Source organism: Erithacus rubecula, assembly GCF_903797595.1.
Source record: "Erithacus rubecula genome assembly, chromosome: 10".
In the NCBI taxonomy this organism is placed as follows: domain Eukaryota; kingdom Metazoa; phylum Chordata; class Aves; order Passeriformes; family Muscicapidae; genus Erithacus; species Erithacus rubecula.
Genome location: NC_136662.1, coordinates 10,668,337 through 10,692,067, shown reverse-complemented (window position 1 = coordinate 10,692,067; position 23,731 = coordinate 10,668,337). Strand labels below are relative to the sequence as shown.

The 23,731-nt window shown below is 37.9% G+C and overlaps 1 protein-coding gene across 4 annotated transcripts in view; it reads left to right on the top strand.

Moving 5' to 3' along the window:
- Window positions 1–23,731, top strand: part of SLC44A3 (solute carrier family 44 member 3) — a 103,177-nt gene that overhangs the window by 75,181 nt on the left and 4,265 nt on the right. The window contains exons 10-15 of one of the 4 annotated variants that reach the window (XM_079313343.1): window positions 3,321–3,486; window positions 9,193–9,349; window positions 10,719–10,796; window positions 19,863–20,000; window positions 20,469–20,705; window positions 22,472–22,570. In XM_079313343.1, the coding sequence (XP_079169469.1) occupies window positions 3,321–3,486; window positions 9,193–9,349; window positions 10,719–10,796; window positions 19,863–20,000; window positions 20,469–20,705; window positions 22,472–22,570 (875 nt within the window). Of the gene's footprint in view, window positions 1–3,320; window positions 3,487–9,192; window positions 9,350–10,718; window positions 10,797–19,862; window positions 20,001–20,468; window positions 20,706–22,471; window positions 23,031–23,731 lie in introns of those variants that run through there. The other 3 variants (XM_079313340.1, XM_079313341.1, XM_079313342.1) reach the window with 3 other exon arrangements.

Below are 23,731 nucleotides of genomic sequence, written 5' to 3'. Positions count from 1 at the left end.
CTGCCACATAAAGCTGTGCATCAGGAAAATGAGCAATAAAAATGTATTTTTTGCAAGGCCCTGACATTCCAATTGCAGTCAGGTAACTTACCTATAAATATCTTTACATAGAAAAAACACTAAATAAGATAACACAATAAATTCTGTTGCAGGAAGTACTAAGATTCAGTGTATGATTCCAGAACCTTTCCTCACTTAACAGTGGGAGGGACACAACATTATTTTCATGTTAACAGGAACTGATAAACAGGCTCTCAGTATTTTCTTGTCAGTGGCTCTTTGTTTGTGATAAGGAAATTGATGGACTAGACTTCCCAAGAATTTTTGTCTCTTACAATCGCCTGTTGCTGCAGTCATCAGCAAGACCTCTCAGCAGCAGCAGCAGCAGCTGCTGGGTAAGAATGTCTGACCCAAGCCTGGCAGTCCCAAAATGTAGCTGGAGGTACTGCACACACCCAGACTGGCTGGTGCACTGCTGTGCTGGCTGCCAGAGCAGCACTGGGCTGAGTCCCACAGGAATTCCCCTGGGTTCTGCTGCAAACACTTGTGCCTGTTCACACTGTGATCATCGCTTCTTTTGAAGTATTGGCAGCAGATCAACCCTTGTACTGATTAAAGGCTTCCAGATTTGGTGATTCAGATGTAGGCACTTCAGTTCTTTACTGAGTTGTTAATGTTATCACTAAGAGTGTATGGTACACTAGGAAGATTCATGAATGTGTACTTGGAGAAAAATATTCTGATGACAGATTAAACTGTATTTCAGGGCTTTGTTGAAAAAGTTTAGTTTGTATGAACAGATAGATCTTAGTACAGTGATAAGGAAAATGCCATTTTCTCGACAGGTTATCTCAGATGGCTTTAAAGTTTATCTGAGATACTGATATAGAAAAACAGCCTTGCATGTAGTTCTGTTGACAAAACTATGCATGTCTGGTAGACCCAGAAGACAGGGAATCAGACAGAGATATTTATATTGTTATACAGATTTTTGTGAAGCTAGTTTACCATACCTGACCAGCAGTGATCAAAGGTGAACTCACAGGTGGCTCTGCCTGATTTCTGTGCAGCTGAGCACAGCACTGTGCACATGTACAAGTATAAGGTTGTCCAGGAAAGACAAAGCCACTACTGTTTTTACTGAAGGTGGTTATTTCACTGGGCTGGTAAAAAGCAAACAGAATTAGTTTGCCATATGTACATTTATCAGTCTTCATGACAACACTACAGCAACAAAGCCATATTTTGGAAAAATAAATGTTCAGGTGAGTTGTATGGTGGAAAATGTCCTTAATTCTGCTGCCAAATGGCATCATGTTTTTGCATGAGAATGGAGAGGTTGGACACCTTGTAGCTCACTGACATCTTGTTTGCCTGGATCATGAGCCTCTTTGGCTAGTTGTGTGTGCTACAGGAAATGGCAGTCTAGAGTCTCTGGAAGAAATATGGGAAATGAAGATTCTCTTAAATTCAGAATTATATTGTGCCTCATTTATTTTAATGACTTAAGTTAATTATTATATCCTCAAAAACTCCCCTTAAAAACTCCTAACTTTTGCAAATTTAAAACCAGGGAGGTATGGGATGGGGGGAAATAAGGGAAAGTTTGTAAGAAGAGATCTCAACAGTAGCTTTTTCAAACCATCAAATAACTTGCACTTCACAGACTTAAAATTTATTAGAATATATTGGAAGCACAACAGTATTTCTATGAATAACCAACCATACAGCACTGGAGAGAGTTTTCCTGTTCAGCCAATATTGTAAACTCTCAGAAAAGAAATTATTCTAGAACATATGTCTGTATTTATGTACCCATGTAGCATTTTTTTATCCTTTGAAACACTTTAAAATAATGTTGCAGTGCTACTATGGGGTAGATGGATATTTTTCTTAATTTACAGTCAAAAAGACCTTGCTTCTGAAAACTTAAAAAAAATCTTGATGGTATTGCTGAAACAAATATTTACTGTTTCTACTTTTAGTTATTCTTGAGTAAGAAGTCTGTGGTTGTAGAAGCAGCCAGAAAGGAACCATTTCCTAAGTATCTTTGTATGTGGTAGCTTTGAACTTGAAGGTGGTGTGTTCCTCCTGTAGGAGAACACAGAGTCATAGAATCATTTAGCTTGGAAAAAACCTTTAATATCATCAAGTCCAGCTGTAAACCTAACACTGCCAAGTCCACTAAATGAATACATGAAATATTAAAGCTTAAGTTATATTGCTGTTTGAGCAGGAATAACCAATTCTCTCTCACTTTGTTATTTCTTTCATGGAGTTAGAATAAGAAACTACTCACCTCCAGAGATTGTTTTATTTGGTGAACATGTTTCTCTTTAATGTTAATAAACCTAAGGCTTGGTAAAATTAAAAAAATAAAAATATATTTTAAAAAAAGGCATGTTAGGAACCTAGAGACCTTTTACTAGGGCCAATGGTCCTAATCCATTATCCTGACTAGCCTTCAGAGTCAAGTGCCACAAATAGGATTGCACAGAGAAAGGTCTGATTGTTGAGGAATCTGAGTTGCCCCCACCTTTTGTGAAAAGCCATCTATGAGTATGGAATAAATCCTTTGTTGCTAACAGCAGTGGAAGGCAGGTTTTTAGCTTGAATAAGTTAATTTGTCCATGTTCCTAGATACAGTAGTAACATTGGAGCATGTACTACCATACAGATATCTGTTTCCCCCTGCACCACAGCTTATATTTATGTGCCTGTGTTTTGCACAAAGATTGCCAAGCATAGAGAACAGAAAATTAATGTCCATGGTTCTGATTAGTAATAGCAATTAAAATATTAGTTTTGTTTTCCTGCAACAGAACGTTATGTATCCTTAATATTTTTCTGCAGTCTTTCTCTTTTGCTTCTTACAAAAACCCCTAAAGCATTTAATAACTATGCATTTATTTCAAATTTGAATAATGAAAATTAGGATTTAATTTATTTCTGAACTCTTTGATTACTCAAGTCTTGAGTAATGTCTTCTCAGATATCTTTACTAATATGTAGCTTTTTTCTTTATTGGTAACTGTGTCTCAATTCCAATTTAAACACAACATTTTGCTTTTTGTGAGTTTTTTTTTTTTTTCCAAAATCCAAGTTGAATTATAAAGTGTTGTTTCTCTAACTTTGTTAGAAGGGACACAATTAAATAGCATCAAAACTTTTTTTTTTTTTTTTTTTTTTTTGTAACTTTACTGAAGAGAAGATAAGAGAACATGCACAGACACACTTCCATATACTTCTTTGTCCCTGTCCCCCCTTTCCCCCCTTGTGTGGCATGTTATAATAACACAATGGTGTAATCCCAACTTCAGGTACTGCACACTCCACTTCGGGAGGACAAGTAGAATACAGAGCTCTGTCTGGAATTTGCTACATGGCATGGTATCATTTCGTTGGCCTTATCTGGACTAGTGAATTCATTCTTGCCTGTCAGCAAATGGTGATTGCAGGGGCAGTGGTTACTTGTTATTTCAACAGGTGAGTGCAGAATTGCCCCTTGATAGTTTTGGGCATATTCCAGCATTTACTTTCAATAATTTTCTAGGAAAAATTGTCTCAATTAGACTTCAGTTTATATCAATATCTGTAATCCAATTTACTATAAAACAATGTTGTTTGTGCAAGATCTTGAGTAGGATTTTACAATGTGCGGGATTTTAATGTGACTTACCTCTGCTGCTGGAGATGCTGGGCCAAACTGGGGCTTGATATAAGCCATTAGAGCTCTGTTGACTCTGACAGAATTACCATTCAGAAGGCATAGGCTGCATCACACTCTTTGCCAGGAGACTGCATTAGCTCCAAATGAGAAGCTATATATTGTTCCTTGGTAATTTCATGTATTCATGGGCAGTTTGACCTCTTTTTAAGTGTTCATCCCTGCTCTGAGCTTCCATTTGTTCTGCCTGCATAACTGCTGATCTAATACCTTTTTTTCCATTCTGTGTAGATATTTTCAGTTAACTATAAATGCTTTAACACACTTTAAAATGTTTAAACATGTGTGAACAAACTTCCTTGAATATTATGTACCCTGGAATATAAATGTGGAGGAAATGAGGAAAACTAAAATGAAATGAAATTGGGTTTATGCAGTCATTGCAAGGGAAGATTTAAATCTCACACTGTGTTGTTGAGTTTTTTGACAATGAAGAGAGCATTTTCCTGATAAAACTTTTCTTTTTATGGGCTCTCTGATCTTCAGTGCTCTGTTCTTCTATGGCCAGTGATGAGATTTTCTGATCTGTGAAAAACTCTGTCATTTTAAGACATTTCTTCATTTTGTATCGGAGGAGCATCATAGTAACCTTAATTTGTTGAAAAATTAACCCTTGAGGAAGGTGATGTGAGATGGAGATGGAGAGCCTGGGGCCTTTGGAGCCCAGGCTGCATGGCTTGGGCTGCTGGGAAGGATGGCTTTGGCTTTCTCTGAAGCTTAGGGAGCAGAGTGCTGTGGATGGTCTCCAGAATGGATCCGTGGATGCTTCAGTCACTGATCAAGAGGCTGCTGCTGTGGATGGTCTCCTAATGGTGTGTTCCCCACTGCCAAGAGACACCAGCTCAGGCTCTGCTGTGGGACTGCTCCACTGGGTTTTCCTGCACCAGCTGATGGAGCCAAAGCAGCAAGGCTGGAAGATCTAGGAACAGCAAGTGCCCTCCTCTGGTTTAAGCCATGTTTCATTATCCCATCCAAAAAGCCAAGGCAGGACAAGGTTTAACACGTGTATCAGGAGTGTGAATCTGAGACAGTTAACTATACAACAGCTGTGCTACTGAACTGGTGCTTAGGTAGGAGCAAATAAAACCTAAAACGTTGCTTTTTTAAAAGTTGAAATACTTTTGAAAGAGTGACATAGTCTCACCCTTCTATTTTACATGCTGTAACAGGACCCGAAAAGGGAGGAGCTCTCCTTTCTGATGTCATCTCTTTTTTTCCTACTGAACCTCTGGAACTCCCACGGCTGTGCTGCTGTGGATAGTGAGCTGCTCTTCTCTTGTAGGCACACTGATGTACCTCAGTTTTAGCAGCTGAATGCTGAGGCACTAAAGGTTCATTTAAATTGGCTTGAGAAGGTACAGGAAAGTAAAGTAGTTCTGCTGAGTTTCTGAGAAATAAAACAGTTCTGCTGAGTTCTGGGCTGAGTGCTGCAGTGCATTTTGGTGCCATACACCACCTAAATCCCCAAGGCAAAGGCAGTGTCCATATCTTGTTCATGCAGAGTAGGGAAGCACCTGTGGAAACTGCTGTGATGACATTTACTGCCCTGCTAGGCCCTTCCTCTTTCAGCTATTTTTTACTGCTGCAGGAACTGGCTGCCAAGTACAGGAGGTTCCTGCTCCCAGTTGTACTGTTATCATTTTGTACAATACCACTGAGCTCTCCTCTTGCTTGCCAGGTGGCCTGTACTGTGTTGAGAGTCGTGTTTGCAAGGGGAAATGCAACTTTTCTGTGGTGGTAGTCCCTTGTGCTGGCCTTGAGGCTGTCAGCACAGATCCACAGAGATGCAGAGTGCAGGAGTGGGGAGAGGGTGGTTAGCTACAGGAGCAGCCACACCAGCAGGGGCAAGGGTTATCTCGAGCTGTTCCAGCAACTCTGAGCTTGTCTGCTGTGTGTTTTTAATGTATTCCCTGGGGCAGCATCATAAAGGCACGTCACAAGGGTTTGTTTATGGGATCTTACAGACAGGCTTTCTTCTTGCTCTGAAAGTGCTCTGAGGAAATGGCACAGCCTTCCCATGCGGAAACCTCCTTCCACAGCACCTCAGCACTGGGCTGCACGGCCACAACTGCAGCTCAATTGCAAATGGGGTGGGTGGGGATCATTTCACCTGGATTAGCTTTGCAGGTCACATAGATTTGACCTGTAATACCACGACTGAAAATGGATTTTGCCTTTTATTTTTCATGAAACATGAATACACAAAAGGTTTCATGAATTTAATAAAAATAGAATATTTTGCTTAATGATTAGATTTTACAGCTTGTGAAAAGGGCTCAGTCTTTTAAAAAACCTGCTTTGTTACAACTGCCATTTTACATGAGGGTTTTTTCTCACCTCAGTGTGCTTAGGTGTTACGTATCTACCTTTGCAGAGAGATGAGCATTTCCCCCTCTGGGAGTAAGAGAAGGTGACATGGTAACTTGCTCCATGTCACAGGCATCACTGTCCTGTCCGTGTCTGAGCTTCTTTAGTAGCTCCAGTGCACATATATCACTGCACAGATTTGAAATTAAGGATTGGGGTTATCTACCTGACTAAGGTATTCAGTACCAGAATCTCCAAGAGAAGTGAAATGCTTATCTCTCCCAGTAAGTCAAAAATGAAGATTTATGGATGTGCACCAAAGTCACTGAGAGATGAACTAGAACAAACTTTTAAAGGCTTCCTCTTCAAATGTATCTGCAATATTTATGGACATCTTTTGCCCTACTTACGTACTTGACCTAAAAGAGCCACCAGCATGTATGTAGTCAGATCTGTCCCGTGTGGCTTTGAGATAAGGTAAAAGGGCAGTTGGAGTACAGCCTGTCTGATCTCTCTTAGTCTCATAATGTCTGTTTTATTACAAATCTTGTAATTTGTAAAGAAAACTATAAGCATATCTCTTAAGAGAAGAGGACTAATGAAATGAAGAAATACTCTTTTCTTCCATTCAAATGTCTATATCTGTTGGATGTGTCAAGATGATGGTTTTTTCTTCTCACAAAAAATGTTTTTAAAATGGAAGATGCATGTGTGATCATTTGATTCAAGGAACTTAGTGTTAAAAAAAGATACTGAGCATCACAGAGTTCACAAGTAAATGAAGGCCATTGACAGTAAGGAAGAAATAAAATTATTAAAGGATAATGTGGTATTGAATACAGGTCCACAGGAGTTTGGAATAGTAATGTATATAAATCAAACAATCTCATGATAACATAAAACAGAAATATCAAAGGGGAACAGCAAGGTGTGGCTCTGTTCAGTCTTACAGCTAATCAGGCAGATTCCCAGATTTCCCTGATACCTTGTGCACATGCAGTGGAGTTCACATGCACAGACTGCACTGCATAATGACTGTGTGCTCGTGCTACTCACTTCAGGATTGCAGCCATATAATGCACAGGGGTGGGTGAAACTTCAGCCTTGAGAGCAGTGGGAGTAGGTGGATAATTGAGCCTTGTTTACTGTCATAACCATCTCATGTTGCTGTGTTTAGCCTCTTTCCTACTCTGAACCAGAATTACAAGGAAAATCTCTTCTTTTTCCAATCTGTTTCGAGGCAAAGCAAAATCCTTGTCAGACCCTGTTCTTGTGCTAAGTCCTTTGCTAGGAAAATGAGATGTGGAAAAAAATATCCAAATAGGTAAAAAATTTATCTAAATTAAACTTTCAATTTTGACATTTCAGCTCATTATGTAGTCATGTGAAAAATATCAAAACCCTTCTTTTTTCTCTTCAGTAACAAGTACATTATTAACACAAGAATAAACTTTCTCCTTTCTGTGTTTCTTATCACTAGTTAACCTTTAACTTGCTGAAACGTAATAATTTATATTCTGAGATCAAATGGACACTGTCATATATAAGGAAGGGTTTCCAGGAGAAAAAAACAGTGGCTGAATATGAGTAGAATAATTCATTCACACTACAGTGCATGTGTTTCTAACACAGAAACCTGATGACTCTAAAATACCACAAACTGCCTTATTCACTATAAAATTTCACTATCCCCCAAGCTGTTCTCCTGGTTTTAAAACAAAAATAGTAAATGTAGCAACTGCTTTGCTGGGATTTCCTATTTCAAATAATGTGGTATATTCATATATTTAAATGCAACTTCTCCACTGCAAAGTTTTTTGTGTTTTGAATGAACTGCAGTGATACCTTCAGGATTCTTGCAGAACTGTAATCCCTCTCTTGAATATAATGTGTATTTAAATCCTTGCAGAAGTGAGGATTTAATAAAAGTATATTTTTAAAGCTTCTTAGCCCAAACCAGTCACTCTTTTATTGGTGCCTTTAAAAAAAAAATATTGTGCAAACTATTGATTTTTCAAGATATCAGAGGTTTTGAAGAAATCAATTGTGAAAACTGGTTTCTTTTTTGTGACATTAGGTCTGATCCTTACATAGCTACTTAGTCAAACTGCTACTGGTTTTGTTGCCTAACTAAATATTTCAGGGTTGAGCAGCTGCTAAAGAGTTACTTTATGGAAGGTTAATTATGACTATTGATCAATATGAAACACTTTTAAAGGTACTTGGAGTGTTAATCTAGTTGATTTTTTTATTTTTACAGCATTTGACAAGGGGTGAGGGAGTGTCTTTATGTTGATTTGCTGAGGTTTATATAAATTCTTGAAAGCTGTGTCATATTACTGTCTGTAAATGACTGACATTAAACTGACCTTTACAAAGGAAGCAAAATAATAAAACTTGTATTTAGGCCATTTTTTGGCCTTTGCTTTCTGATTTTGGCAGAGACATTATTTTTCCAAAACAGTACCAGTTAGTGTGCACTAGAACTACAAGTGTTTTAGTTCAGATTATAATCCTAAGCATATAGTATAATATTCCTTTTTTTGCCATATTCCATTTTAAAAGAAAGCCTGCTCTGTGGGGAAAAAAAAACCAAAAAAAAAAACCCCAAACCATTAATAATTTTAACAAAATTGAAACCATATTTGGTCAAATTAGAATTGTAAAAGTAGATAGTAGCTCTCAATTTTATGTGAGAGAATGAGAGAATTTGTGATTTTATTTTCTAGTTTTAATTTTACCACTAAAGAAGAAATAGTGGATTAATTCCATAAAACTAAAATCTTGCAGAACCAAGAGTCAAAATATTGCAGAGAATAACAGAAGTGACAGAAAGTGGAGAGAGGTGTTCAAGGTGTATTCTCAGATATTGTTCACTTCTCCTATTTTCCATTGTAGTTTTTTCCCCAGGTATTTTTCCATTCCAGAAAACAGTAATAGCTTAAGAATTAAACTAAAACATAAGTTTTGAATCCGACTGCTTTTCTTTGGACTAATGTGAACATTCAAATGGAATCAGTAGAAAAACTGGAATATTTCAATTAGGAAAAGAAATAACAGCTTAATTCTTAAAATTTCCAAATACTGAAAAGACAGAATACTTCTTTTCTTAAATAAGTTGTGAAACCATTTTTTAAATTGTTTGTTTTTCTTTCTAGAAATAAAAACAACCCACCACCTCACCCAGTCCTGTCTTCCATATCAGTTCTTTTCTGCTACCATCTAGGAACTGCTGTAAAAGGTTCATTTCTAATCACAATACTGAGAATACCAAGGATTGTTCTCTTGTACCTTTGCAATATCCTAAACCACAAGGTAGGTAAATACTTCTGTAGCACTATAGAAATTGTAGTTTTAAGATGAGATTGGGTAAAAGAAGTGAAGAATGTATTTCCTGCTTGAAAGCAGATTGTTGGAGTCACATGGCAGAAAGAACAGGCTGTGGCCCCTTTCACTGAGAGCCAGAGCAGTGGGGCTAAAGGATGGAGAAGTGACACTGCATTCTTGTAGAGCTCACCCAGACTTACCCACCCTTGCAAAAAATGTTGCTGTTCTCTATGAACACAGGAGAAGTCAGGGACCTGCAAGCTTGCAGGTAAAATTACAGATGTTTTCTACACAGCAGTCTTCAAGTAGAACCAGAGAGGAGATTGTAGGTGAAATCTCTTGGTCTAGACTTTTAACAAACAGTCCTTACTGTCATAACATAGCTTTTGCAAAATCATCTCTCCAGCAATATGTAGCAAGGGTAAATTATTCTCTGACAGGAGTTTGCATGCACAGTCACCATTTTAAAAGAGTTACTCCTGGAATATTTTCATGAACTTTTTGGAAAAAGTTGGGAGGTTTGTGGTTTTTGCTTGAACAATAGTAGTTGTTGGGATTTGAGTTTTCCATAGTGACTGGAAGATCTCTGCTTTCCAAAACAAGATAAAAATATTCTGACCTCTGGAAAAATAAGATTAAAAAGACCAAGTATCCCTGAATTGAATTTCCTTTTATTGAAAAAACCAGACACTTAAATTTGGAAGTCTACTGTGGATACCAAGTTGTCTTGTTCTTGTCTTGCATGATCTCTGTATGAGCTGTTCTGAGCTCATGATGTGATGGGGGAGCATGGAGCAAACCTTAAGCTTTACTGCTCAGTTTTTGCTATTAAGTTAATACAGCTCCATGATCTATGAATAACCTATTCTCATACAAGATTTTTCTTCCTGACCTGGAAAATGAGTGTAATGCTCTGTGTAAAAACACATATATGTTCATATAAGCCCTTCTACCTATTCTTTTATTTTTGTTCATTGGTCATTTCAGAATGTGAAAGGTTTTTGATAACCAGGTTTAAAAACTGTCTCTGTGTTTCCTGATGACTGTGAAGTGCTTTAAGAAGTTTTTGCCTACCTGTTTTTCTTCCCAGGCAGGTGTTAGCTCACAAAGCTGCTTGCAACACTTACTTTGTTTTCCCAGAAAAGAATCTTCCATCCACAGGAAGAAAGAAAAAAGTGCACAGATCTTCAGTCATTAATATTGATGAGTCTGAATTAAAAACAATTCCTAAAATCCTAATGGAAATATCTGCTGCCTAAGTGAAAATTTAGTTAGAAGAGTCAGTCACCTGTAAAGCATGGTGGTTTGTTTGAAGCTAATTATGTGTCCAGTAACCAATCATTTCATTTTATTGCAGGAGAATGCAAAGCACCTGTTCAACTGCTGTTTCTGCTGGATTTGCTTCCAGAAAAGTTGCTTAAGATACTTTAACCAGGTATGTCATCTCTGTCTCTCAGCCTAGTCTGGATACCATAGTTGGTGCCTGACTTTAGCATGGCTAAAAAGCCACTGCTGTGCATGCAGGCCAAAGTTTCCTGCTGGCCACCTAAATTAAACAAACAAAAAAGCCTCCAAGTGGGGGTGAAACTTGGTGCAAAGAAACAAGGAATTTACAAATATGCAAGGTGCTAGATTTTAGAAAACTTGTTAATACAGCTTGAGATAATCAGCCATTTCAGAGAGCCACTTGCTGTTTCTGTAGGTAACATTTTATTGAGTTGTGCCAGACAGACTCCTGAAACAGGGAGAGTCCAGGTAGGAGGAAGCACTGAAAAACTAGGAAACATATGTGGAGATTTGACATAAAACTAGTTACAGTGTTTTCCATGTGAAAGTCCTGAATAAAGAAACTTAAATTTCTAGTGATTGTCAGTATCAGTAGATCTGGAAATACAAGCCGTGATGATAGCAGTCTTGTTCAAAGATGATTTAATTGGAAATGAACGATTTCTGACATACAGCAGTTTTACAGATACTTGACACCTCTTTTGCTTTTCTCCAAATGTGTTCCTGATTTACATATATAATTGTAAATAGTTTTTGTCTTTGTCATTGCCTTGTTTTTATCTCTGGGGACTGTGATATTCTTAATGTGAAAGGGATTCACATGTTCTCGCTTATTCCACCCTCTGACTGCTGAGTTCTTTGTTCTCATTGCTGAGGGTAGTAGTGAAGTAAAACAAGACAATTCTGATAAAGGGTCTCCTTTAAAAGGACTTCTCCTCTTAAGTAGGTGCATAAATTAGGTTTAATCTCAGACAGTTATGAAGAGGAAGTTTTCAATGAAGTTCACCCTAGATGAAATACTTGTGCAGTGAAATCTCTGAATTTTCCAGGCTTACATTTTCTAGGTAGGTCTTATATCAGTGTCTTGGTGAGGAATATCAGAGTTCATTTTGCCTCCAGGCTTTCCATTTGTAGTCACCTTTTCCCCTTGGCTTGGCTTCCTGCCTTTCAAAGAGATATCCAGCATTCTAGTGTTTACTTTCTCCAGCTGTTGTCTGCTATGTGTTTGTTAAAAGAATTAATTACTGTAATGTTCTTCCCTTTGTTTCAGAAGATTGTATTGTAGCTCTTGTTCCCTTAAAAGATTTCCTGTTTCCTAATCCATTGTTGGCAAATTTCTGTTTTTATATGAGTTGTGGTTTTTAATCTAATGGTTATAATAAAGTGTTTGCTTTTGTTTTTTGAATATGTTTTTAGCAAAGGTGATGGTGGTCCATATGTTCCAAATCCAAGGCAATTTGGGCAACAGTTGGAGAAGAAAAAAAGCAAGAACAGGCCACAATATTTTAATAGAATTTATTCAAACTTTAGTCTTGGGTTATTGCATTTCATAGCGAAATTCATGGGTCTATTTATTGCTTTCTTTTTTTTTTTTCCTTATAACTAATCTGTTCAAGGCTATTTCTTAATTTTTATTTTTTTTTTACTATGATTGAAAGTCTTAGTCTTTGATTCTGATAAATCTGTGGCTAGATGTAAAAGATAAAATAAAAAAAGGAGGAAAAAAAGTCTGCAGTTTTAAGCAGCTTTGAGATATTTCTTGATTAACAGAAGTAGTGAACTCGAGAGCTCCTATTGAGATTGGTGGAAGCTGCTGGAAACAATCTAGAAATTTCCCACAGATGTTGAACATGAACCTGAGAGTAGACCTTGGGAGGGAGGGGTTAAAAAATTGTACCTGTGTTTCTAACATTTTCTTAAAGAAGTATTCTTTAAGTTCAGGTTTTGGTTTTTTGTAACCTAAAATGTGTAACAGCTGTTGTAAAAGTTGGTCCAAAGATCATTGTGTACATTAGCATTCCTTACTATTTACTATTCTTTTGCTTTTTATTCTAGTATTACTTTCATTATAATGAAAAGCACATCATTACCTGAAGCTCTAAAAAAAACCCAAGCAAAACCAAAAAAAAAAAATTAAATCACTTCTGCATCATTTTCTTCAACTTGTTGTTAAACTGCTTAAGTAATTTAAATTCTTTCTGTTCCTTCATTCACAAGTTTAATCAGGGTTAAACAGTACTTTGTTTTCCCTCTGAGAACTTGCAGATGAGAAACAGGTGCTGGGGGAAGTAACCTTGGTGATAGAATGCAAGCTTCTTTCTTCCCATGCAGAATCAACCAAGTGCTCTATTAGGTTATATAAGAGTGCTTTCCAGGCAGCAATACCATCCTGCATGTGGGATTTAATACCGACTTCAATAGTTGCATGCATCCCTGAAATGACTCATTCTCTGCAGGCTCAGTTAGGTTTTGTTGAGCTCTCCTAGAAGTTAACTGGAGCAAGCCAAAGAGTTATGCTGTCATCTTCCCATCATGACAGAGTGCTGTGCTGGATGCTGGCAATTGTCATACTTGCCATGGGTGGTTGTTGGAGGAGGAATAATATAAGTCCAGCGTTCTGTGCAGATTGCAGTATGGACAATTACATTCAGCCTTCCTAAATTTCTCGTGGATTTGCAACTGGATCCTGTGCTAAACTGTGGTGTAGTGTTGCTATGTGCTGTTAAACAGTTCACTCCTTAAGCTGTTCCACTTCAGTCATGGGCAAAGTGATTCATGTGTGTGTATAATCCATTAGCAACAATTGTAAAGCACTCTGGGTTCTGTGGCTGAAAAGTGCTTTCTGAATATAAAGTCACTATCCTTACTTGACAGTTCTGTTTGCCAACACTTGTCAGAATAACCACAGATTTTTCATTTGGCTCTGATGGTTTCAGTATGTTCCAGATAAACATATCCAATCATCTCAAGTAAAATCTAGGCCATTGAATTTTTTTTTCTGTAAAAAGAATATACTAGTTTTTAATGTGGTTTGGGAATTACAAGGTCTGTATGTCTCCTGCTTTCTTAATGGCAGTCTTAACTTTTAATGCATCAAAATGCTCACATGTTCTCCCTTTACAGCCTTGATGCAGTGACTTTTTTAAAACAATACAACTGGATAGTTTTGCTTTTCTGTGTCTGCTTTGGGTCCATCTGCAGCCAGTTGGCAAAGTGACCCCTCCAAAGTGTATTCCTGGGTTTCTAAGGGGGTTCTTGTGCCAGATGTGGTTTCTGTGTTGATCAGCATGGTTTCTGCAGTGTGGCCTTCTGGGCTGTCAGTGAATTCAGCAGGGTGTGAGCCCCATTTCCTAGGACAGAGACCCTTCCCTGAGACTGAAAGCCAGCAATTGCATAGTGTAATAGACCAAAAGCAAGTCTGTCTAATGGCTGCATATCCATGGTAGTTGATTGTCTCTTAAACTTTGGATGGAAGCCTATCAGGAGGTTTCAGTAAAATACCTTGTGGAGAATTCACTGAGATAAAACCAAAACTCATACATACTATTGTAAAGCACAGCTCTCTGCATGCCAAACACATTGTGCCTCACCCCATCAAGTACTTATTTTTCCTCCCAAAAACAATACTGCCTTTTAAATGTTGCTGGCAATATTGCTTCTAGATATCGTCTAGAAAATACAAGGATAAAATATTCTTCTGCAGTGAAATAATATTATATATATGTTTATTTTCCCTCTACAGACTTTATGTTTGTGATAGTAGGAAATAAAATTATTTAGGCCTTTACTAGATCTGTAGGATGAACCATGTAGGGAACAGAGGTGAAGAAAGCTGACTAATTCTTGCTTTGATACCTTTCTCTTCTTCCCTATCCCATTAAGAAGAAACAAAAGGGGAAAAAAGAGAGAGAGAAAATAAAAGGAAATTAGGCAAGTGACTGATAATTCTATGCTTTTAAGCAGAGAAATTTATTAACAACTCTGGAAATATTCAGTTTGATTTATTTCAGAAATCCCAAATAAGAACATTTTCTCACTAAGTGCAGAAGCACTGAAAGCAGCCCCAGTAATGATGTAATCCTGATGCAACGGGCACATAAATCAGGATCTTTCTGGTCCAACCCTGTCATGGAAATGGAGCCCATGTGTAACTGTGATGCAGCAGGAAAGGACACCTGACTACCCTCTGAGGAGAAAGTTGTGTTGGTCCTACCCACTGAAGGACAGCCATGGAGGGAGTAGATGACACAGAGAGTAGGAAGCAAGGAAACTGGGAAACTTTCTCCATTAAGTCCAGACTGAAAATATAAGGTGGAATGGAAATAAATGAAAGTTGTGCTTTTTGGACTGGGGAAATTCAGGAGGTTATTGAAAGTTTCTTACAGATAGTAATTAGCCCAGGTACAAAAAATAACCATTTCTGTATTAGCTGTATTAGTTTATTGATAAGGAGTGAAGAAGGAGAATATTCTCCATGTGTTTGTCAGCCACAGGAAAATAGCTTTTTTTAAACAAGGCTGCAGGAAGCACAGTCAGTCCTGAAAGCTACAAGATGAAACACTTGCACTGGAAAGAGTGGGATAAATGCCATTGTACTAGTTTTTGGTTATGTGCTCCTGCTTATCTCACTGGGAGACTGGAATATCCTGTGACAAATGAAGGGTAAGAGCAAGCCTGTCAGCCATCTATGAGACAACAGGGAGGGGTGAAAGCCAGTCAAGACCAGCAGAAAAATGTGCAGATATAAATTGTTCATGAATAAATGTTGTCTGGAAGTTGGAAGAAGGTTCCTAAGTATCAGCAGGACAACTGTCTGGAACAGCTCCAAATGTAAGCCCTGGGAGAGGGGAAGTCCTAAGTGACTTAAAGAGGGGGGTTTTCCACTTAAGAGGAGATTTGCATAATATGCTAGTCTGAAATAGGCACTGGAGTGGCTGAAAGTCCCTTCCAGTCTTGTATGTCATCATCTCTTCAGAGGGGCCTCACAAGGCCCATCTTGCTCTCATTTCCCACCATCTGAGGGTCATGATACAACTCTCTCACCAGACCACTAACAGCTGCACAGCAGCCACACTTATTGCCTCTTGCTGCCACTGGATTTTGTTTTCTGAGGGGCTTCCACTGGCATCAGTGATGCTTGCAGGCTGACACTTTAACACTGAGCTGCACTGCATTGCACTGGGGGTGGCTGACCAGGGCAGCCCACAGGAGAGTTGGCAGCAGTAAGATCAGATCAGGCTGAAAATACCAGCAGAGCAGAAAAAGCTGAACTGGGATGAGAGACCAACATGTCTCCTTCTTCCTTTTTAAGAAGATTCTGTTGCTATGGCAATTTTCCCCAAGCTCATTTTGTGAAAGCAAGCCCTAGAATGGAGGAATGAATTCAGCTGTTACACAAAGTAGCAATTATTCTCAACAATTGAGGAACTTACTGCCTGGATCTGAGCCACAACGCCTTTCTCATGAAACTACCAGGTCACTTTTTCCAAGACCTTTGACATTCTGTGTTGTGAGGCACAGAAGGATATAGTCTTTAAATAGTTTTTTTTTTTGCTTACTGTGGTATTTGGAAATATGTAAACATTCACATTCCCTGTTTATTCATCCTGACACTGAGAAGTCAGTGTCTAGTTCCCAGGCCCCAAGCCAGAGGAGGCTTGTGTTCTTCAGAGAGATGGTGATACGAGATCAACTTGCTGGTGCAAGGATAAATGCTGATCCCAACCCACTGTCTCCTGTGCTTTCTGACCAACCCTATGCCATCAATGCCATCATTACTTGCTTGTCACCAGAGCAGAAACTACCACTGTAAAAGATCAATTTATCAGCAAAGATAAAAATATAAGAGCTGTAATGTGTGTATAAGGATCAGACTGAATCTCTTTCTAACTCAGTATCCCATCTTCAGCAGGGATTGTGAGTAAATGCTAAGGTAGAACAAAAGGATATTTCCCTGCCTCTGTGCTGTTTCTGAATATATTTTCAACCTAGGAACTTCTTGAGCTGTGTGTTTTTTGTGTGTTCAGTAACTCTCTGCAGATTCCTTTTCCCTGAATTTCTCCTTCTCCATTGAGCTCATGTGAACTTTTAGCAGCTAAAGCATCCTTTGCCCAGCAGTTCACAGTTTGCAGATTTATGGCAAGAAGAAAATACCATCTGTTTTCAAATTTGGCTCCTACTACTTCATAAAGTCCTGCCTCTGCCTGATCTTTGTTCTGGAAGGAGCAGTGAACCATTTAACCCTAGACAGCCTCTCTGCATTTCTCATGAGTCAGCAGTCCTCCTACTGCATCCTCCTTCAGTCATGTCTTTTCCAGACAGAAGAGCCTCATGTTCTCCAGACAGAAGACATTCCATACCTTTTGGATCATTTCCACTTTCTTTCTCTCAAACATTTTCAAGTCCAGTAAAGCTTTTGTGCATGGCAAAATATATTCTGTAGAAACACATATTTAAATAACCTGTTTTTTAAATGTTAGCAGGTTCTTAACTGACGATGGTCTACCATCTTCACCTTCACAACCATCTTCAAGTTCAATGGCTTAGGATTATTGCACATATCCTGCAGTTTTAAACTTAATGGGATCTCTAAGCTGTTTAGTCCACAGTCCAAAATTATTTGCAAATATAGGTAATAGCTTTTGTGTGTTAGGTGTTTCTTGATGAGCAAGAATGAAAAAACACTTGGGTTCATTTCTAAGCAATGCTGAGTTTCATGGAAATGTATGCTAGCTTAAATGTTTGATGCGTTTTGTTAGTGAGAACATTTCTATGTGACTGGATGGGATCAGGGCATGGGGTCTGTATGAGAAACTTGAGAATCGTGAGCCAAGTATATGGAAGAAGATTCTAAACTGAACAAGAAACCTTACAAATACATTTTTTCTCAGAAAAGTTTTTATTTCTAAAAGGTAGAGATTACTTGGCTAAGTCTCCCAATTGTGCTGGTAATATTCTTGCTTCACATATGTCTGACTAGTTTTGTAGCCTTCAGCAGGTCATTAATTTCTGTCTCTCTCTCATTCATTCTAGAATGTTAAATTATTACCTTGCTGCCTTTATTTCTTGAGTATTATCATTAGGTAATAATTGCATGTTTTATTTAAGTTGTGACTGCTATAAATGCCATTTTTTATCAGCTGGTTTGTAACACAACAAATTCCTGTTCTGGTAGTGTACTGCCTCCAGTGTCATTTTCAGTCTTTCTAAGATAACTGTTCTAGTTAATAAATATCAGAAATTCTTTTCATTGCACATTCTTTGAATACCAAAGTGGCTACTTCAAGAGTGCAAACAAATGGGTATTTATTTTACGTTTGGAAACAGTGTTTATACAAGCTCACATGCTTTTTTAACATTCTTTTTAATTTTTAAAATACATATTTTGCAATTTGCAATGAATACAGAATCTCTAAATTAAATTCAAATTTATTGGCAAAATTTATACTGACCTCATCAGATAAAGATCTGCTCTGTGAATTTAGTTCTCAAAGGACAAAAACAAACTTGGAAGACACTTTTCTACTTTGTGTCTCAGTTCCCTGTTTAATGGGAGTGATGAAACAAACTGGACTCCCAGCATGTTTTAAAGAGAAATCTGTGAAGTGAACTTGCTGGTTTAAGCATATTTTTATGCAGATACTCTTCAGGTTTTTATAGAGTTCATTGGGGTCTCTGATGTTTTCATAAAATAGGCAATAAATCCATGGTCTTTATTTATACTTTTTTCCATCTATGGATGTATTTGCTAATATGCAAGTATGGTATTTACAGAATTTAACTGCTTTTTTTCCTTTACTATCAGAGGAAAAATAACTAATTTTCATATAAATAATATCACAATAAAGAGATGAAAAATTGTATTTAATCTTTTTCTTTCTTTCTTTCTTTCTTTCTTTCTTTCTTTCTTTCTTTTTCTTTCTTTCTTTCTTTCTTTCTTTCTTTCTTTCTTTCTTTCTTTCTTTCTTTCTTTCTTTCTTTTTTCTTTCTTTCTTTCTTTCTTTCTTCTTTCTTTTCTTTCTTTCTTTCTTTCTTTCTTTCTTTCTCTTTCTTTCTTTCTTTTCATACAATGTCATAGCTTAGCTATGCTACAGAAATTGCTCAGAGGTAGAACTGAACTCTACAGAATAAATTTTCTTTGCTTCAGATATCTGAAATTGTTTTATATTTGGAATTGTAAATAAGAAAAAAACAGATTTTTGAACAGGAAGGGTTTTCAGTAGGCCAGTATGATTCACTTTCAGCAGACCCCTTATGGGCTGTTTTTTTTCACTTCCAGGTGAAGCAGAAAGCAATGTAAGCACCACATACATGTTTGGTTTAGAAATTCCTTCAGAACAGTAATCCCTTGCACACTGTGGTACTTATAGGCCATATCAGATGTGACTGAAGTTTTTGTTGCATAATCTGCCTTCTAGTAGTGTGAATAAAGGGAAACTACTCTTAAGAATTACTGGTAAAGCCCAGAATATGTTTCATATATCGTGAGTGCTGCTTTTCTTCGCTGATATTTTGGACATTTGTGAATCAGTGTGAAAATATGAAATCTATTAAGGTAAATATTCTATCCTCCCCACCTGTCCAGGCGAGTTTCCACAAAGCAATATGATACAAAATTCTCAATACATTGAAAAACTGGGAGTGCCCCAATTATCTGTTGTTCAGAGTGGGGTGTAGCACATGATCTTACAGTCACTGGTCTAGTCCAGGATCCTTCACAAAAAGGTTTGTTTAATGGCTATGACCATAAGCTTGGATTTCACTAAAGTGTTTGAAAGAGCCATGTAAAAAAACTTTTTAATCATCAACCTTTAATGACCCAGTAAATATGCCAGCAGTGTTGCTGATAGATAGCCAGTAGATTTGGATAGTGTGACTGCAGGTGTTCTCTGGTAATTGTGTCATATTAATTCCAAAATTTTGGGGTAGAAAACTTCAGTCTTTTAAAATAAACTAGATAAATGTGGCCTCGGGAATTTATTTAGTCACTATTGTAACATTTGTTTATGGTGGAAATTATGTAGAAAAACTCTTTGAATTTAGAAGCATGGCTATGATACTAATTTAAAATAAAATCGCCGTATTATTAAAAATAACTTTATATTCATAAAATCAGAAATTCCAAATAGAGTTTAGGGCTTTGGGTTTTGCTGAAGTAAAATCTAGATTATGAGTCTTTCCTCTCTCACTGCATTATTATCCTATGTCATTTCAGCATGCATACACAACTACAGCCATAAATGGGACAAATTTTTGTACATCAGCAAAGGATGGGGTCTGTATTTTGGCAAGGAATTCTGCTAAACTTGCATCCATTAGCTGTTACGGAGATTTTCTCCTGTTTTTAGGAAAGGTAAGAGCAAATAAAAATAATTGTTCTGTAAAAATGAAGTGAAAAGTCAGGTTTGATTATCTTTTCATATACCTAAAGTAAATAAAGTTTATCTTCTTTAAATTCAGTGTTATCAATGCTATAAAATAACCTTGAGAGAGAAGAATATTTGAGGAATTTAACTTTGCAGAGTTATCTAGTTGTATGACAGCAGTGTCCTTGGAGCCACTCTGGCAGTTCCAATTGCATCAATTCTTTGGTAAATACATGGCAGAAGGTTTCCTCTGCCCTGTGGTGTTTACACACAGAGTTGAACACAGAGTGTCACAACTGATGCTGTAAACTGCTCAGCTATCTCCCAGATGAGATGTGTTCTCAAAATACTGGTGTAATGTATTTGCCTCAGGGTTTGGGGGGGATTGGTTTTCTTATGAGAAACATTTCTACATGATTAATGAGGCTGCACTTCTCTCTCACTGCCCTGTACAGGTGTTTGTTGTATGCTTTACAGTTTTTGGAGGATTGATGGCCTTTAACTACCACCGGGAGTTGCAGGCTTGGGTAGTTCCTCTGCTGCTCGTTGGATTTTTTGCCTACATGATGTCCCATAGCTTTCTGTCTGTGTTTGAAGTGACAGCAGATGCCTTGCTCCTTTGCTTTGCTATTGATATGGAAACAAATGATGGAACTGCAGAGAAGCCATACTTTGTGGATCAGGAGCTGCTGGTAAACCCCACTGATTATAGCAAAGATATTTGAGACATTCTAAGCTTTTAAGTACTTTTTATTTCCCCAAGACCTAGTAGTCTAAACCCACAACCCATAATATTCCCTTTCCAACACCTTAGAACAGGATGGCCTCAGGGATACAAGTACATTAATTTATAAACTGAAGTAAATGGCTTCCTCTGAATCCTGCGTGCTAGCTATGGCCTGCTGCCTCATTTTAGTTCATATTCTGTAAATAATGGCTGATTATTTAGGCTTCATTAGATATATCTGCAATATATTGTTGGTAATTAAAATATTTAAATAAATAGATGAGCTAGCTACAGAAATTGATCCATGGGGTGCCCTAAGATTAATGCTTTTATTTCCTGTGATTCACTGTACACGGATGACAAAAAATTACCAACAAGTAGCAGGTCAGGGATCTTTTCCACATCCTACAGAATGCTGTTGTTCTGAACAAATTTCATGGAAATCTGAGTTGTTCTGCTTCATACCTTTACAGATTCTTTTGCCAAAACACTGTCTTCTATCTCTTGATTAAACTCTTCTGCCTCTAGACAGCTTGCTCTATGTCTTTACCCTTGTAATTACTGCATTGTATTACTTTAAGTACCTAGGTAATAGTGATGTAGTGCTGTAACTGAAGCCTTTGAATGTATGTCATCTCTTTCTAATTAAGAGAATATCTGAAGATGCAGATTTTTTTTCCTTTTGTGCTATTTTTGACTCTTCTGTCTTTTCCTTCACAAATATGCAACAGAGAAAATCTTAGTGATCCATGAAAACGAATAACCAGCAGCCAGAGTAACTCAAATGACACAAATGCCTTGGATGGATTTCTTCAGGAATTGCCAGAACTGTTTTTGAGTTTTGTTTTTTATTTATTTTTTTTAACACTGCTGTTAGACTTTCTGTAATATTAATAGAATTTTGTTGACAACAACAACAACAGCACAACAAAAGGCAGCCTAAAGATAGGTTTAACCCTTTGTAGAGCAGATATATATTTTTTGGCTTTGATTCAGAATAGTACTTAAGCACATTGCCTGGCTCAGAACATGGAAATGAATGGAAAACTAAAGCCTTGACCTTTCTTCTTCCTTCTCTGTTTTGTCAAATTCTAAAATACTTCTTAAGCCAATTTTCCTTCATGAAACAGAGGCTCTCCTTTCTTCACTTCCAAACTTTGTGGTAGTTTCTCTTTAACTCTGTTCTTAATTCTGTGTAATTAGCCATGCCCTGGAGCTGTGGGTAAAGAGAGGATTTCCCACAGGGACAAGGAGTCTTCCAAACAGGACAGGCTCTGTACCCTTCTATGGAAAAACTGTGGGCATCACATCCAAACTCCTCCTCATTGTATGATCAAGAGTAAGTTTGCTAACACAGACAAGAATTTGGAGTTTCCCAACATGAAGGCATTTGACTTGTCTGTGTTACAATCAGGTTACAAACATCCCGGGGGTGGAACAGAGGCCCTCAGCACAATATGCAGCAGTGGGCAGAGAGCTGGGGGAGGGATTTCATACAGCTGAGTTCTCATTCCTGCAGTAGGAGATGTAACAGAGATTTTTGATTCATCCTTCTCAGTTGCATTCATCCCTTTTGCTGCCTCTGCAGTATCCCAGGATCACTCAGTGTCATCCAGCTGGGAACCAGCAACAGTTTCTTAGCCCTGGGCTAATTATCTTCCTTTATCAGGTATTTTTATTAACATAATGGTTTCCTTTTGCAAACGATCTCACCCTGGATTTTGCTTGTAGACATTTGTGAGTCAGAGTAACAAGTTAACAGAGGGGCGAAAACACAGAAGCACAAGACCATTCCAGGATAATGAAGATGGGACAGAGCTGCAGCCTATGGTGAGACAGGAGCATGGGATATGGATTTACCTGCCAGCTAATGTGTTTGCCTATATGTTCCAAGAAGAAAGGATGGAGGTTATCACATATCTCCTGATGTCTCACAGCAACCAACATGCTGTATCCAGTGTCCTATTTTTTTCTTCTATTGCTTTCCCTCCTCAGGAAACTCTCTGCCAGTACAAAATGGATGGATTAAATAATTATTCTCTTTTTTCTTCACATTCCCTCTTGTGCCCAGTTGAAGAAGAGAAAATTTGGACAGTGCCAAGGGGGTGGAGGATAAATCATATTATGACAGTCTTTTATGTGCCTGCTATATCAAAGTCAGAAGAGTGGTAGGCTGCTTAATTTCATGCCAGAAGTTCCCAGACCTCTAAGACTAGAGCTTAGAGGCCGTTCCTCTCCCCCTCACCCCCTTGGTAAAGAAAAAAATTCTTTTTTCTCCTTTTCTTTTCTTTTCTTTTCTTTTCTTTTCTTTTCTTTTCTTTTCTTTTCTTTTCTTTTCTTTTCTTTTCTTTTCTTTTCTTTTCTTTTCTTTTCTTTTCTTTTCTTTCTTTTTCTTTTCTTTTTCCTTCCTTATCAGTACATATATTTATTTACTCTGTTTTATGATGGGGTAACAAACCTGAGGTGCTATAAGGGAGTGTTTCCCCACACCCAGGCTTGGGAAAGTCCTCTGAGTCAACACACACTCACTCACTGACATCTGAAAAAGTACTGCAAATTGCCCAACCTGAGAAGCTGCCCCAGCAGGTTCAGAATCAGGACTGATTTTCCCCAAGCATTGTGGGGCCAAGCTGGGGCTGCAAGAGGAGGATTCTGCAGGAGCTGCTCCTCTAGCACCCATGCTTGCTGGGCACTGCTGCAAGTCCTCTGCTGTCACAGCTACTTACACAAATGTAACAGATGTTGGTGATTTTTCTTGATCTGCTTTCAAAAGGTACCAGGCTCTAGCAAGCTATTACACAATCCTGTGGACATTCTGCCACAGGCAGAGCACTCCTCCAGTTTGTTACTCCAGTGAGGGATAGTTGTAATGTTTTTTCATTGTTTGGGTCTGTTATTGCATTCTTCAGTAATTTTTTGCCAAGCACAGGAACCAGAGGCTGGGTGGGTGTTATTCCCTGTAAGAAGATTGTGGATTTGAGATACAAAAGA